At 44.9% G+C, this 16,899-nt stretch overlaps 1 protein-coding gene across 2 annotated transcripts in view; it reads right to left on the bottom strand.

The window, feature by feature from the left end:
- LOC109716113 (vacuolar protein sorting-associated protein 9A-like) overlaps positions 14,414-16,899 on the bottom strand; it is a 42,416-nt gene continuing 39,930 nt past the window's right edge. For both annotated transcript variants that reach the window (XM_020241434.1, XM_020241436.1), the window contains one exon: positions 14,414-15,672. In XM_020241434.1, coding sequence (XP_020097023.1) covers positions 14,845-15,672 — 828 coding nt within the window. In that variant the 3' untranslated portion in view covers positions 14,414-14,844. The remainder of the gene's footprint in view (positions 15,673-16,899) is intronic.

Raw genomic sequence — 16,899 nt, 5'->3', positions numbered from 1 at the left:
ACAAGGACGTCCCTCGCAAAATAACTGTGGATAATGATCGACCGCCATGACGCATTCAAGCTCCCAGTAGCCTCAGGCGCAGCCCTCTCGTCGCGCTTCTCCTCCACTGGACCTTGAATACGGATATGCTCCTATTCCGGCAACTGCGTTCACCTCACGTGACCAGGATCGTGCAACGGGAGCCTCACTGCATAGCTCGAGATCCTCCCGCATAGCTGAATGCGTGTCGACTGAATGATGTGGGGACGGATCGGGATGTGGTATCCGAAGCATGGGACACGTGAAAAAACGTTGCTGCACTCGGGCGAGACTGCGGTATGAGAGCAATCTGGTAAGCCCACCGGACCAACGCAGCTCGTAGGATCTCAGAACGGGTCCCACCGAAACCAGCGCGATAAGCTTGTTCCGCAAACAAACCGTATTGATCCTGGAAGGCGACACTTGAGCAGCACATGACTCACGACTGAAACTCTAGGTTCCGGCCTCCGCCTGGGCCGCGCTAGTCGCCCCTTGGATTCTATCTGTTGCAGGTCTGAAGCCGCTCTCTCGCCCAATGCGGATCTTGCCTCATGTGGCGTCTCCTACTAAATCTAGTAGTCCTAACTAACCGGCGGTCTTCGACATGCGTGCCAAGCAGATAGCTGAGAACGACATCGAACGCCCATAACAGACGCCTCGGTATGGTGCCATCCCGATGTCGACCCTGAAAGCTGTTTATTATAGTCGCGAAACTCCACCAACGGTAATACCGAGACCATCCGATCCACCGTAATCCAGACGCGATCTGCGCCAGAGCATGTCGTACAAGAAGTCTGGATGCACGTCGCTCTGGACCTGACCGTCACTCTAAAGATGAGAAAGCGCGTACTGGAAAGTTCAGGCTTCGTACCATGACCAGCCTTGTCAAAGGATCGTCGGTGCTAACTCCAAGGATGATCTTGCGGTCGGGAGGCTACATCAGCTTAAAGATCCGGGCTGAGGATGTGCCGAAAGACCGCCTTTCCGGACTCGTTACGGCCACTACGAGTTCACGGTGTGCCTTTCGGGCTCACCAATCCTCCGCGCAGCCTTCTATGCGACATGAATGACAGGGCTTCCGAGCTTATCTGGATCAGTGTCTGTCGTCGGTTTCATGATGACTCCTGATCTACTCGCGGAGTATTGTAGGGAGCACCTGAGGATCATCTCGCGACAGAGCTAATTGCCAGATACTTCAGCGGCGGCACAGTTGTAACGCTAAGCTCAAGAAGTGGATTTCTGCTCCGTGACGTCGCTACGTGGTCATTCTTGAGAGACGGCATATTCTACTCCGGCGTGGATTCGGTCGGACCCGAAGAAGATAGCCTCGCGTGGTGTAGCTGGTCTTGAACCAAAACTTTCGGTGACCAAGTCCGGAGTTTTTCTAGGGTTTGGCGCAGTGCAGGTATTATCTTGCGATTCGTTGCAGCCTTCTCCAAAATCGCACACCGCTTCACAAGCTTTACATTGAGGCAAAGCTCGGAGAGCTTTGGGTATAACCCGGTGGACTCCCAGCAAAATCGGTATTACTGAATCCGAACGACAGGTCATCATTCGCAGTTCGAAACGACAATAACTTCATGAACAAATCGACGGTGTCTAGCAGTAGCTTCGATGAGCTGAAAGAATTCGACTTGACTGATTACCAATGTAACGACCAGGCCCAAGCTTCACTAAGCTTAATTAAGAGTAACTCGTTGGCCCATGATACCAACACAGACCCCAAATGCTCTAAGCCAGTTATTATTTAGCTAGTGTCTAAGTCGTGCTTATCAACTCCTGAATAAACAACACCTTCCATTTCATCGATGTTGATATGGCGGTGTCACCAGGACTCCCCGTTTAAGCTGCAGTCCTGACGTCTGTCGAGTCCACAACACACACAGCCCAAGATCACCAGCGCGATGTAAGACGTCGCTCGTTAGCCCGTCATCCGACCCGTGGCTCATAGCGAGACTCGCCACACATGTCCAGCTGATGAACCGGCTCTGATACCACTTTAATCTGTCACCCCTGAGGTCCTTGTTGCGCGTTTGGAAATGACGCGAAATGACTAATAATTTGTTTTTGTTTTTCTCAAATACCTGACCCCAGAGTATGTCAGATCGCACAATTACAGGGAATCCACTTCACGACGGGACAGATCTCCTCTGTACTTGTGCTACGACGACCGTGCTCAAAATACAGGGGGAGACTACCATTCACAGGTTGGTTTTCGAAAAATCAATGAAATGAACCATTGGTTAGGTTGACCCATAGGCAGGACTACGGGCGAAATACTCATAGCGCACGTGAGTGCAAGTTTCTGTGGGCCTCAAGTCCGTAGGCGGAGTTGGTCGAGTCTCGATTATTCGTGCTGACGCGTGCTTTGTGTTACAGATTGGCTCGTGGAGTAGCGGACCCACCTTCTTCCGTGAGTTCGTGGGAGCTAGTTCCATCAAACTTTCTGGACGCCGTCGCCCATGAGGGCTCTTAGTCAATTAGCCTCCTAGGAAAAGAGCAGGCCTCCGAGCAACGGCAGAGGCAGGTGGGGCAGGGCAGGAGTAGGGTGAGCAGATCGACCAGAAAAGTAAAAAAAAACATTCCACATCCAGCAGGGCGGATACTCACTGCTATCGAAGCAGCTCGAGCCTCACCACTCGAGGTCTAAAGCCTCCAGTGATGACGGGACGGGATTCAGGATGACGACTCCTTTCCACATGGCGGCGGTTTCCGACGCAGCACTCATGCCAGCTAGTCCTTACGAGCCGCACACCGCCTAGAGCTGTGTTCCCATATAAGCGACTACCTTCCCCGACGCCGCCGGTTCTGGAATGGGTCATGCCTGCTCTTAGAGTCTCCGTAGGAAGTCCACCACCTCCTCAGGTGCGCCTGCACTAGGTAGCTCGGCCCTCGGCTCCGTTCCATCTTTATCTGCTTGCTGAGCTCGACGACGACGGACGACCACCAGAGGTTCCAGCTGAGGATGCAAATTACCCCGCAGCAGAGGCGCCCGCTATGCATGTGCGAAGCTGGATGAGTTCATGGGAATTCGACCCGCAAGAATACGCGTGGAGCGTAAGAAGGAAGAGAACTAGGAGTTTCTATCGACGCGACCTGCTCATCGAACCTGACCGACATTGTGAGAGTACCTAGCTTTAGAGCGACTTATACTCATCGGATGAGCCAGGTACCGCGTCCTTGGCCGCACACTTTCTCGGACCGGCGGACGCAGCTCTATTTGGTGGCTGCCGACATCTACCTCGCTCACAGCTGGGCCGTCCTTTCCCAACCCTGGGGGGAGTTCCGGAGATCTCCAATCCAAGCAATTCTTTCGGGACAACTCAAAAATTTGGAGGCTGGGCCGGAGCGCGGAGCTTTAGAACATCTTCAGCAGTGGGAACGTACCGTAGCTGAAGCTACGAGCAGGACTTCGTCTTCCGCCATGGTGGAGGCTGATCCCTTGCTCTCTATTCGAGCCTACTTTGACGAGCGCACAAGGCGAGAGTCTTCGCGAGGGCTTCGAGACCCACATCAGGATGCTGCTGGGCTTCTCATGGCACGATGACGTGTTTTGACGGAGTGCTTGCGACGATAGCCTCGTCATCCAGAGCGAGTCTACGAGAGTCCGAGCTGCAAAGGGCCTCGGAGGCGATGGGGAACAGAAAGCGTTCCCATTCTAAGACGTGCGGCGGCTCCTTTCCAATAGTAACCGGTCGCCAAAGCATCCGCGCACTCTAGCAGGGAGCAAAGAGTGCGCCCTCGAGCAATCAGCAGAGGGGCGATCCACCGTTGTGTGCATCTGCCGGCAAAGCTCAGCGGTTGATGGCGAATGGTCGCAGAGGAGGACACTGTTTCCGTTCGTGGCCAGTGCGAGGTGGCTCCCCTGCAAGCCAGTGTCCTAGGAGGTGGCGGATGTCTCAGGGGGAGTCCCTGTCTCCTCCCATGCCTGCACGCCCGCAGAAGCCGCGGAGCCCCAGCTGCAGCTGCTTCGTGGCTCCGGGGTCCCCCTACTCGAAGGGCGGACCGACGCCGAACGGACAGCCTCCTCTGTCGCCAAGGCTCAACCATAGATTAGTGAGCAACAAGGTTCCAAGGAACAACGTTGAACTGGGTACATAACAATTAACAACCACAATTACGCGGGACGGAGGCGCAAACTGAGGGGCACGGCAGCGCATCTGGAGATGCGCAGAGAGGTCTTCGCCCTGACTCAGCACGCAGGGCACTGGTGTGGGCGACTGTCTTGCGAGGTATTGTCCATACCTTCAACATTTCATCTGATGCTAGAATTGCTCATTTTCGAGTACGTGAAGAGCATCGCCACTCTTTATTTCGCATTCATTTGCATGTGAGCTTGGTCTTTCCTCGCAAAACACTCGATGTGTACACTTCGAGATCGAGACGACCTCTAGCAGGATGATGCTTACTCGCCTGTCAGCTGAGCATACACTTATGCTCGTATGGTACTCACCGCCGCTTTACTTCTTGGTACAACGATGATCGGGTTTTTCTAGCCTGATCTGAGTAGTAATAAAATTCGAACCTAATGGACTGTTTTTCACTAGGCAACATTACTATCGATGCGAGCGGAGGATGGGTGATCCTATTTTGCCGAGCTAACTTCTTATAATATATTTATTAACCGAGCATGTTAGAGCCTCTATTTCGCTGCGATATCTCTTTACTAGGGCAATAATGTTGAATGCCCGGCCGTGTATATTAGACATAAGATTAAGAATGCGACCACTCATTGGATATGACCATGTAGTCTGTGAATTCGTACCTACAACTCTCTAGACTACCAGATAACAGGATGACCTCGTGCTGACCGCAGTATGAGATCACTGTGTCTGGCAACCACCATCGATCCTCGATGGCTATGACTAATCTTATATTGCTTTGCCTGGGAGCTGAAGTAAAGGGAAGGCGCCAGCTGAGGTAGGGTGATAAAGGAGGTCATAGAGCCAGGTGTGATCTCCCTAGACGACTAGAGGTGCTGCCCTGTCTTCTAAATAAGGCGCTAAGTCAAGAAAAAATTTGATATTTAAATAAGTGAAAAACCCTCTTCGTCTGGATTACCACTGTCAACCCGTAGGGCGCTTACGCCTTCCGGCGATTCGAGCCGCCTCAACAAAGTCACAGTGTAAGAAACAGGGGTATCCCCTGCCCAGATTGAACACGGTCTCCTTTCTTTGGAAGCCAGCCTCAGTGCAGCGATAGTACTCTGTGCGAGTGAGAACTACGAATAGTTTCCCAGTGGGTTCTGGCGTGTATCTGCTCCGAAGATCTCATTGCATCGGATCCTCCCACTAGCGTCTTAGCCCCGCGCTACAGATAGATATGCAGATAGATAGATTATATTAACTGAAAGCGGTACCATTCAGCTTAAGATCCGGGCTGAGAGTGAATTGATGGTCCATAGAAACTAGATTCGCCACAGGTACTACAATGCCTCATAATTCAGGATGCCACTACGAATGTCTTCGCACAACTCATAGTAAGAATGCTAGGCTGTCTCGGTGATGCCTTTCGGGACTACATGCTTCCATCAAACACAATGCTAAGTGTGAGTCAGCATCATGGACATGATTGAACAGGATCTTCGGGCTATATTCTGTGGAATATCTAGTTTCGTATCTCTCGGCGAACGCAAGTTTCGCTCGCCGTCGGGTTTTCATTGTGACATCTGATACGTGTACCTCTACGTCGTCTAAGATGCTTGCATAGGGGATGAGTGGGCTAGCTATATCACTTACCCGGAGACCGGATCCTATCTTCCGAGAGCGGACACTACACTGGCTCCAGGGCATACACTGGCCCGCCAGTATCTTGCGAGATATCTTCGCCGAAGAAGCACTCCGGGAGTTGTGTAACGACTTAAAGCATCGTAAGGAAGGTGCGAGGATTCTTACTGTCCTACAGGTGTAAGACAGCAGCTAAGTGAGCTCGATTCAATCTCTGTCATGATAATCTCGTAATATCGCCCTGATCAACAGGGGGCATATCTATACTCGGCGGAATTTCGTGGCACCGAGAGGTTAGCCTCGGTGTAGTAGCAACTTGATTGGTGGCGCTGATCCATCACTATCTGATACTGATGTAGTCTCTCGACAAGCTGCAGGCAGTTTTCTTAGGTTTTGCGCTGCCTACCGGCTACTTAATGCACTCGTTCATGTTTAGGTTAACTAGATGGCCACTCGTTCTCTTGACAGAGTTCTTGAATACAACTGTGTTCCAAGGTATCACTAGGTTCATATATCATCTACTGAAACAATAATTCTTATCGTTAGTTGACTAGGGCGACTTTTCATTGGGTGTCTGTTCTCAAACGATCGCTCACCTCTGCATGTTTTACTAAATCAGTCTTGACGATGATGAACAAACGCAGAGCTATACCATCCTTAGCATGCAAGGATATGCAGCGATAATCCATGGTTAAGACAATTCCGTCAAGTAATTGACTATATCACAATATGTAATAAACTCGTACTAGTTAAGTCTTTCGATGATGACATCAGACATCTAAAGCATGAAAGTGAAGTCCGACCATGTTGATCGCCCGCACCCTTCTGGTTAGCTCGTGTAGCGCCACTCTCGCCCTGGTGAGGACTTTTGGTGGGTTTTACTGTGATGCTCCACCCCTCGGTGGGTGGACTTCTGTGGAAGCTCTTCGATTGCGATGTGTCGTGCCTTAGAACCGTCTCGACGCCGTTAGCCTTCTAGGCATGGACACGAAGCTCCGAAGGTCTCTCTTGGCGATAACTTCGACTGCTACTCGACGGTAATGCGACACACCGTCTGTGCCTACGACTTCGGGACCTTAGAATTTAGGTGTGCCGAAATTAATTTGAATTAAATAGCCCAGTTCAAGTATGCTCTGGCCAACCTATTCTCGAAAGACTATCGAAAAGCACAATGCACGCATCATGCGGCCATTGATGAGATACGACTACTCTGCCGGCTGCGAGCTTCGATTTCGAGTCGAAACATATCTCGACCTGGCAGTTATGCAGCTCAATAAGGTTCAGTCTTGAACCGCGCTTATTCGTATTATAAAACTTCTACCTCTGCCTATTGAAACCACATCAAAGGTTGAGGTTTACATCATTACCAAGCTCCAAGCTTTGGGCAAGAGGAGATGATGAATAGTGTAACTCGCGTGATATGCTTCTCATTCCTGTCTTAGTTGTCAATACCTCTCTTTCTCGCTCTTTTTCAGTCTCTATCTCGTCTCCTTCTATCATTCTACTAGCCTTCTGCTACTTCTCCTCTTTTCCTCCGATATGATGCTTTTTTGTTATAACCTTTCAGAGAGCCAGAAGATGAGTAGACATCAGAGGTCGTGAGTATGGAGGACTACGACATCACGACGTGAAGAAGGGCATCCACTGAAGTGTAAGTGATGCGATGAGAGGCGGACAAGCCTAGCCTCTTCTCATAACCCACTTGATGCAACATAAAACCCTCACTTTTCACTTCTTGAAACAGCCTCCCTGGGTATTTTTCGCAGTGAGGGACCAACCGGTGGTCACCTTTGTCGGGCGAGCGACCCCTTTGAGCCGTCCACGTAAAGCTGCACAAACTGGCAAAGGGGATATTCAACGTTCGGAACCGGTCCTTGCCAGAGGACGGTCCCCAAAATCGGAACAATATTAGACTACTCAGTTGCGCCCTAACAATATAACTTTGCAACGAGTACTTTTTCTCATTCTATCGAACAAAGAGAAAACCTAATTATATTGGTCTATTATACCTCGAGAGTGTAAATTTGGAACGAATCGATGTCAACGTTCACAAGAACCAAAATCGGAACAACAGTAGACTACTCAGTTGCCCCCTAACAGTATAACTTTGCGACGAGTACTTTTTCTCATTCTATCGAATAAAGAGTAAAACCTAATTATATTATTTTATTATACCTCGAGAGTGTAAATTTTGAACGAATCAATGTCAACATTCACAAGAACCAAAATCGGAACAACATTAGACTACTCAGTTGCGCCTTAACAGTATAACTTTGCAACAAGTACTTTTTCTCATTCTATCGAACAAAGAGTAAAACCTAATTATATTGTTCTATTATGCCCCGAGAGTGTAAATTTGGAACGAATCGATGTCAACGTTCACAAAAACAAAAACAGGAACAAAATTAGACTACTCAGTTGCGCCCAAACAGTATAACTTTGCAACGAGTACTTTTTCTCATTCTATTGAACAAAGGGTAAAACCTAATTATATAGTTCTATTATGCCCCTAGAGTGTAAATTTGGAACGAATCGATGTCAACGTTCACAAGAACGAAAACCAGAACAACATTAGACTACTCTGTTGCGCCCTAACAGTATAACTTTGAAACGAGTACTTTTTCTCATTCTATCGAACAAAGAGTAAAACCTAATTATATAGTTCTATTATGCCCCGAGAGTGTAAATTTGGAACGAATTTTCAACGTTCACAAGAATCAAAACCGGAACAACATTAGACTACTCAGTTGCGCCATAACAGTATAACTTTGCAACGTGTACTTTTTCTCATTCTATCGAACAAAGAGTAAAACCTATTACATCCTACCGTAACTTCAGAATTTAAGAAGTTCTGTACCTTACAAATTTCAAGCCCAATGCCTCTTTATGACATTAGCTTACCCTATCAATAATAGGTTAATTCGCATGCTCTCTAGCATGATCTCACATTGCTAATATGTACCTAGCATGTATTCCACAATGCATATAAATATTAACATGCATCTATCCACTAGCATATGGTTTCAATGCATCCGTATACAACTATCAACATAGCATAGTTCTCATAATGCTACATGCATACACTTTCCAATGCAACTACCAACTTAGCATAATTCTCATACTATTAACATGCATATACAATTCACATATCATTCAAGCCTAATGCCTCTCTATGGCATTACTTTGCTAGGCTCATTCATAGCTCAAGCCCGATGTCGCATTACGACATTAGCTCCCTAACTCACAAGTTATTCAAGTCCAAAACCACTTTATGGCCTAATGTATTCTCTTATGTCCAAATGAGATTTATGTCCAAGGCATATTACACATTTGTCATGTCTACTATATGAAGCATGATTCCAAGTCCCAATTAGAATGCTAAACCCATGCATAAGTCTTACATGCAAGCTCTCTACTACATAGAGGTCCGAAAATGCATTGTATATAACATAAGCATTTCAAGCATTTTAAAATTCACAAATAATGCATTTTTCATTAAAATGCGTGATTTTCCATTTTACGATACTTAAATCCACATAAATGAGATTTTCTCATTTGTAGCGAGGTCAAACCCACCGAGAGCTCCACGCGACCCTTCGTGCCCCCGACTTTTTTAGCTCCAAGACTTTAGGTGATGTCACGATGCTACGATTCCGGTTTCGTGATTTTTGGGAGCTTACGCCACGAGCTGCGGCAATCTGTACCGAAATCGGCCTTTTCTTCAATATCTTCGCGTAACCTCGTCGTATCGCCGAACCGACTTCGCCAGCGCGTCAGAAAACCTCTCAAGTTTCCTCTTAGACCAAGGAAGGAGAAGATGAAGATGAAGCTTCAACTCCAAGCCTTCTTCTCCACCAAGCTTGCTACACCACCAAGCAATTCCAATTTTCTCCTCAGAAATATGATAGATATTGTTCTAGTTATAAAGACTAGCTTTTAAAATCACGATATAGTGGTGAAAAATATCCTAAAAATAAAAGTTGGCAATTTTTAATAACTAAAACTTAGGAAAGCTAACGATCCATTTACTATAGCTTTTTAGTGTTTTTAATAAAAGATCTTTGAAGTTTATGCGATCTAGTTCAAATTGCCTCGGCTAGCAACTAAGCCTTTGAGGTAGTAGCTTTTGCCGAGTCCTCGTGCCTCCGGAGGCACGAGGGATCTCGTGTCGTCGGGACGAGAGAGAGAGAGAGAGAGAGAGAGAGAGAGAGATATATATATATATATATATACACTTGAACGTGAGAAAAGAGAAACCACGGGTTTGGCTCTCTCCGAACCTCTCGTTCGAAGAAAAGAGAGAGAGAGAGAAACGGAGATACTAGAGAGAAAGAGAGATGGTTTCTCTTAATTAACNTTGAAACAAATCGATGTCAACGTTCAGAAGAACAAAAATCGGAACAACATTAGACTACTCAGTTGCGCCCTAACAGTATAACTTTGCAACGAGTACTTTTTCTCATTCCATCGAACAAGGAGTAAACCTAATTATATTGGTCTATTATGCCCCGAGAGTGTAAATTTGGAACAAATCGATGTCAACTTTCACAAGAATCAAAACCGGAACAACATTAGACTATTCAGTAGCGCCTTAACAGTATAACTTTGTAAGGAGTACTTTTTCTCATTCTATCGAACAAAGAGTAAAACCTTATTATATTGCTCTATTATGCCCCGAGATGCTCTATTATGCCCCGAGAGTGTGAATTTGGAATGAATCGATGTCAACGTTCACAAGAACGAAAATCGGAACAACATTAGACTACTCAGTTGCACCCTAACAGTATAACTTTGCAGTGAGTATGTAAGGGAAGTGAATTCTCGAAACCCGAGGATTAGACTTCGTCAAGAATCGACTGATTGTCGAGCGTACGAGCTTCGGAAAGTCCGAAGGTGACCGCAATGCATGAGGTGCATTGAGGAGGTGTCCGCGAGAGCACCAGTGCAAAAGCTGCACTGGAGCAGAAATGCTCTCGGGGACCGGTCCCTGGCAGGGAGGGACCGGTCCCATCGGGCTGGGCTGCGGGGGTCTCTGTTGAGACCGGTCCCTGGCAGGCAGGGACCGATTCCCGAACGTTGGCCCAGCGAGAGAAGCCGAAATTTGGCTAAGTCCCGAAAGTGTTGCTCTCGGGAACCGGTCTCTCGGACAAGGACCGGTCTCCCAGCGACCGGTCTCTCAGGCAAGGACCGGTTCCCGAATGCGAAATCCCCTCTGCCTGTTGTGCAGCTTTCGGGGACCGGTCTCCCCGAGCAGGGACCGGTCCCTCACTGCGAAAATGGCCCAGGGAGGGCTGTTTCGGGAAATGAAAAGTTGAGGGGGCTATCTGCAAAATGGCCTATATAAGGGCTTAGGGACCCCTTTCTCCCTCTCAGTTGCTCTCTTCCTCTCTCACACTCTTTCCCTCTCTCTCTCTAGAAAGGAAAAGAAGGAGAAGGAGAAGAAGAAGAAGGAGAGGAAGGAAAAGAAGGAGAAAAATAAGGAGAAGACTAAGAAGAAAAAGAAGATCATCTTCTTCTCTCCCTCTTCAAGCTTGGAGCTTTGTTTAGAGGTAAGCTCTAAACCCTTTGATGGTATTTCTAGGGTTTGGGGGTTTTCTGATTTAGGATTGGTTCGAATGGAACCTATTGGAGCTAGGGAGAAGGTTCGAGCTCCAAATCGAAGCTCGCACCGCGGATTTCTCCAATATCGAGATCTAGGGCTTCGATTTGGGATTTTGGCAAATATAGGGTTTTGATCTAATTTGAATGGTCGCAAACCTAATTGCTAGGTCCCTGAACGTGTAGGCGGAGACGGTTCGTCGATCCGTCGAGTAGGTGCGAAGTTATCGCCAAGAAGACCTCCGGAGCTTCGTTCTCACCTAGAAGGCCAACGAGGCGTCGAGACGTCGGCAAATCGCAATCGAAGAGTCACGACATCACCACGAGGTGGGGGAGTGCCATCCCGAAGCAGTCGGGCTGCTCTTTATGTCTGAGTACTAGTGTCGATCATTTACATATTGCGATATAGCATTATAGGGTGTTAAATGTGATTGTGCATATCCTTGCATGCTAGTGATGTTTTAGGTTGTGGATACCATGAATGAAAACCTAGTATGCATGAGTTAAATATTATGAGATAGTTCGCCCTATATATGATGAATATGTTTATGTGAATATGAACCTAGTGTATTGGAAACTAGTGTATCAAGAACTTGTCAAGAGAACGAGTGGCATCTAGTTAATCTTAAACATTGAACGAGTGGCATTAAGTAGTGCAAGAGCGGCATGAGGACATTAGTATAGTGAGATACTATGTTGCTATCACCCCTGGTTGGTTAGGGTGTTCCCAGTTCATGAGATTGGATCGAGCTCACTTAGCCTGTCTGCACCTGTGGAGGTAGCTCCTCACAGGTAGTGCACTCCGGAGTTTGGCACGCGAGGGGGCCAGTGTAGTGCCCTTGGACCAGTGTAGTGTCCGCAGGCGGTCTCGGGGTAGGTGAATAGCTAGCCACCTCTCCTATGAGACTTAGAGACGTGAGACTGTGAGCGAGCCTTGCGTTCGCCGAGAGATTGGGTAATCAAATGAATGACCTTGTTGTTGAACATGGTAGTAGGATAGCCAGCCTTCTTACTATGAGTTCCATGCACGCATTATACTGGATTGAGGCATTGATAGAATATAGTTCATAGATGTTCATTACCGTTACTGCTTTCAGTTTATATATCTATATTTATCTGCATATCTATCTGTGCCTGCTTAAGACCTAGTGGGGAGATCGGCGGAGTCGGCGGCCGAACCCACTGGGAACTATTCGTAGTTCTCACTCCACCACATTGCAGGTCCGAGCTCGAGCGTCCCCGGTGAGGATCGCGGCAAGAGCGTAACGCCCTAGTGACATTGGTAGAGGCTACTTCCTTTATGCATTAGTTACACCCTATACCTATTTGGAGAGTAGACGATGTATAGGGTGAGGTTTTGAGTGGATTGTACCTACATTTTGTATGAATGTAAAGAATGAATAATTGTATAAGTTAATTAGTTAATAGTTAAGTACATCTCTCTTTTATCACTTGTATGCTTTACATGTGTTGCTTGCTCTTGTTTGATAAGCACTGTTTGTGCTCTCATAATTGTTATGGTTGGCTGATTGTGTATGTATCCAAGTTGTTTCCTGGGAACTTGTTGTACACAATCTAGTAGTTCGAGCCTTGGGCGGACAGAGGAGGTGCTGTCCGTTCGGCGGTCCGCTCGCCGCGCCCGAATAATGCCAAATTGGTAGCGGGCTCGGGGCGGGGGCTTGACAGTATCTCACACTATTTTTATTTTTACCCTTATTTTAAAATCCGGTATGCTACAGAGACAATCTAGCAATTCCTAGGAACTCGAACGCCCATTATTACAACTGAGAATACAACAGAGAAGAAGACTATACTAGTTAGACATTCATCAATACACGAAACTTTTGAAAGTGCTTTACTTAAAAGAGTGTTTTTGCATAGATGGAAAATACTGCATGCACCAAATGCATCTTGACATCCATGCCTCCTGCATCCATGAGCTCTTCTCCCAACCCATACTTTCAATTCAAATGTCAAATATCTATGCAAAACGTTCATCTCAAACGGATAATGAACAATTCAAATGTCGAATATCTATGCAAAAGCCTATGCTCAATGGACGGTGGAAATGGAATACAAGATGCGTTTGAGTGTTCACTACATGCATGCTGCACAAAAATATTTACAGTTCCTTCCTTTAGTTGTAAATAAGGAAGGAAGAAAATTAAGTAAATAAAGTGAAATACTTTAAAAAGTATGATTATCGAATGTGACGCATAAGTTCAAGAATCAACATTAAACTTGGCCAAAACGTTCGGGTTCGGGGACTTGTGGTGGAATTTACACATTAATACGGCATCAACAGCAGAGTTTGCCTCCTAACAATTTACAGCACTTGTATTCTGCTTTAATTATCCTAGTAATGTTGCAAAGCCATTCTCATTTGGATGCCTTCTCATTTTCCTTTGTGATCTTTTCGGAGTACTGCTATAAGTTCCTAAAAATGCTGCCTTCACGAGCTCCTAAAAGTGCTGCCCTTACTTCTTGCTCTTGATGTGTCGGCGTATTGTAACATGTTGTTCAATTGATTCATGCACATAATTTAAGATGTTCAAGTTGGCCAAGTCATTAACAAAGGAACCTTTGTCAGGAAACTGATAAATATTTAAATTCATTTCCTTTCTATTTAAATTGATATTATGGCTTTTTCTAAAAAAAATTTAAGTCACTTGAGTTATCTGATATTATTTTCCAGCGAAGAACAAAAAAATATAAGCAATGCGAATTTTAATACAAATAATTTTAATACAATTAAGACACTTGAAATTTTAATTCACAAATAAAACTAGCGAGGAGCTTCAAAAACTCGCAGAGAGACCTGTGTCTAGATCACGACCAACAATATTTATTATGATTTAATTTGTTATCTTACACAACATACACAACGTTAAAGTTAACAGCCAACGAGCAGTTTAAGGAGCATAGACGGTACATTAGCAGTCTTAAGCATGAAATTAATGATGAGTTTGTTTTGGCAGCTTAGAACTTCTTGAAATATTATTAGTTTATAAAATTTCCTAAGAGGTAATTTAAGCATCAGATTCCATATGCAGCGCACTGTGTTCATGAAGTAATCCCAGCAGAGCTCCAATTAAGATGGCAGGAATGTTAAAAACGGATACACATTAATATTACAACATACAAAAAAAAAATGGATGAACATCTGCACAAGCTGCACAAGCTAAGAATAAGTTAACAGGGACACATGCCTCTGAGGTCAAACAAGAGAGACCATCTTATAAAACAAGATCATGCTCGAAAGAGTATACATACCAGCACATGTGCGCACTGCTGAAATACTCGATCTGTTTCTTCAGAGGAAGGATTTGTTTCTGCTTCTAATGAGGTTTTGATACGGGGAATGAAACACCAGTAAAATGCTCGATTTGATACATCAAATTGTTTAGAATAACACTTTTCGCGCAGACGATTATTTCCCTGCTTTAAAAGTATGGATTAAGAGAAATTTCCCATTTCAAACAAGTGGTGAAGTGCATCAAGACTAAGGACAGACTTCCTTCTCCCTCTCTGCACTTGGATTATCAACTAATCCACCGCTAGTTCTCTTGGTCTCCGAGTCATCTCCTCCAGAAAGCAAATTTTCAATTGAAACATCATCTTCTCTGTAAATCCCTTCATCTTTCTCACTGTTTATCCCCAGCACCTTCGCATCATCGAATTCTTTCAGAGTCTCAGTTTTTGACAGCATTTGCATGTTTTGACCAGGAAGAGATTCATTGATAACACCCATTCCTTTGGAAAGAGATATATACTTTAGAACAAGTTTTTTGTAGCAATTCAGGAGGTTTTCTACATCCTCAACTGATAGATCTCCAGCACGAGCATATAGGAAAGGGTACTGCTGAAAATATCTGATCAAGTGATCATCCTTCAGTAGATCGCTGCTTCCTTTATTCTCTAAATCTGAAACGGATTGCTTCCTTGGAATTAGTATATTCTGGCCACCTAAATTCATGCTTACCTCATTTGCTTGGTTTGAATTGTTTTGTTGCCTGATTGCAGGTAGATAGCAGTCCGAAAGCCTGTTAGTTTTCAAAATTTCTTCTGTTTTCTGCGTGCCATCAAGTTTGGTTTGACTTACGGGATTTTCTGAGTTAGTTGATAAACCAAGCAAATGTTCTCTAGCACAATTCATTTTCTTTTGGAACTCAATTTCATCCATTGAAAGTGCTTGTGCATCAATGTTCCAAATAAAAGTTTCTGCGGAGAGGATATTAGTGAAAAAATATGCAGCTTCAGAGACTAATCGTGATTTACGTCTATATCGTTGTATGTATAACAGATTTGAATGCAACTGTGGAGGGTTTGCCTGCATAAGAAAGAGGATATCAAATGTGGTCCAACATATTACCAATATACAAATCTTAACTTCATCATCAAATGATGCTTGAAAAACAAAGATAAATCTCCAGGTCTTAGTAAGAATTATAACAAAAAGATACATGCTGATAATTTGTAGCAATCAAGTAATAAATGCCCAACAAGTTTTCACCACCAAGTTTGTAGCAAGTTTGTAGCAATCAAGTAATAAGAATATAGAGTGGTAAGGCACCCAAGTTTGTAGCAATCAAGTTTCTAGCAACCAAGTTTGTAGCAATCAAGTTTCTAGCAACCAAGTTTGTAGCAACCAATTGAGAAAAATATAGAGAAAAATGTTTCTACATGAAAAAGAGGCATTATGATGTGTAAAATAAATCAATAGAGTGGTAAGGCACCCAATTGAGGTAACCCTCTTTTGATCATCGTCTCTTTCAAATAGTTGAGTTGATGGCTTCCTCAATTAGCCTTACTCGTAAACTACTTGTTTTCCTAATTGGTTTAGTCCACTCAATATTAAGCTTCAAGCTCAAGCACATGAATGCAAATGTTGAACAATTTATCTTTGTATTTGTTCCATATAGCCAACTTTACTATGCAATTTTATGGAAGAAGACTAATGGGGTTACAAACTTATTGGTCATCCCCATCAAAAGAGGAAAAAAGAAAATCCTTCCACTATTCAAATGTTTCACAAGTACACTATTAAAAATAATACTTCTACTGTATCAAAAATTGCAGAAGTAATTCGATATCTGTAACATACCGAACTTCTAAAATCATGAAGTCACGGTGTACATTTAGATGGTTCCGGTAAGGTTGCGGTGGAATGTAACATACCGGATTTTAAATAGAAAAGTGAAAATAAATAAAAATAGTATGAGATACTATTTTATCGGATTTAGAGAAGCGAAATATAGGTTGGGAATGACCTGTGCTGAAATCGGAGCGAAAACAGAAGATTTAGAATTTTCTGGGAGAAANTGCGAATGCGTGTAATAACATAGGATGTGTTTATGTTGTTTGATACCTTCCATTATGCAATCTTCATTGATATCAGTTCCTGGTTGGAACATTCGTATTGTATTGATTGCGATGCCTTGAACGTACAGGGGAGACTCTGTCCGCAGTACAAGAGAAACCTTGTCCGTTCGGCGCTGTCGGCGCCGCGACCTCGGCCAAATAGGCGAGTGGTCGCGGGCTGTGACAATATCTCTAG

This window comes from Ananas comosus, linkage group 10 (assembly GCF_001540865.1).
Source record: "Ananas comosus cultivar F153 linkage group 10, ASM154086v1, whole genome shotgun sequence".
Lineage (NCBI taxonomy): Eukaryota > Viridiplantae > Streptophyta > Magnoliopsida > Poales > Bromeliaceae > Ananas > Ananas comosus.
The sequence above is the reverse complement of the archived record's forward strand: the minus strand, read 5'-3'. Positions and strand labels throughout refer to the sequence as shown.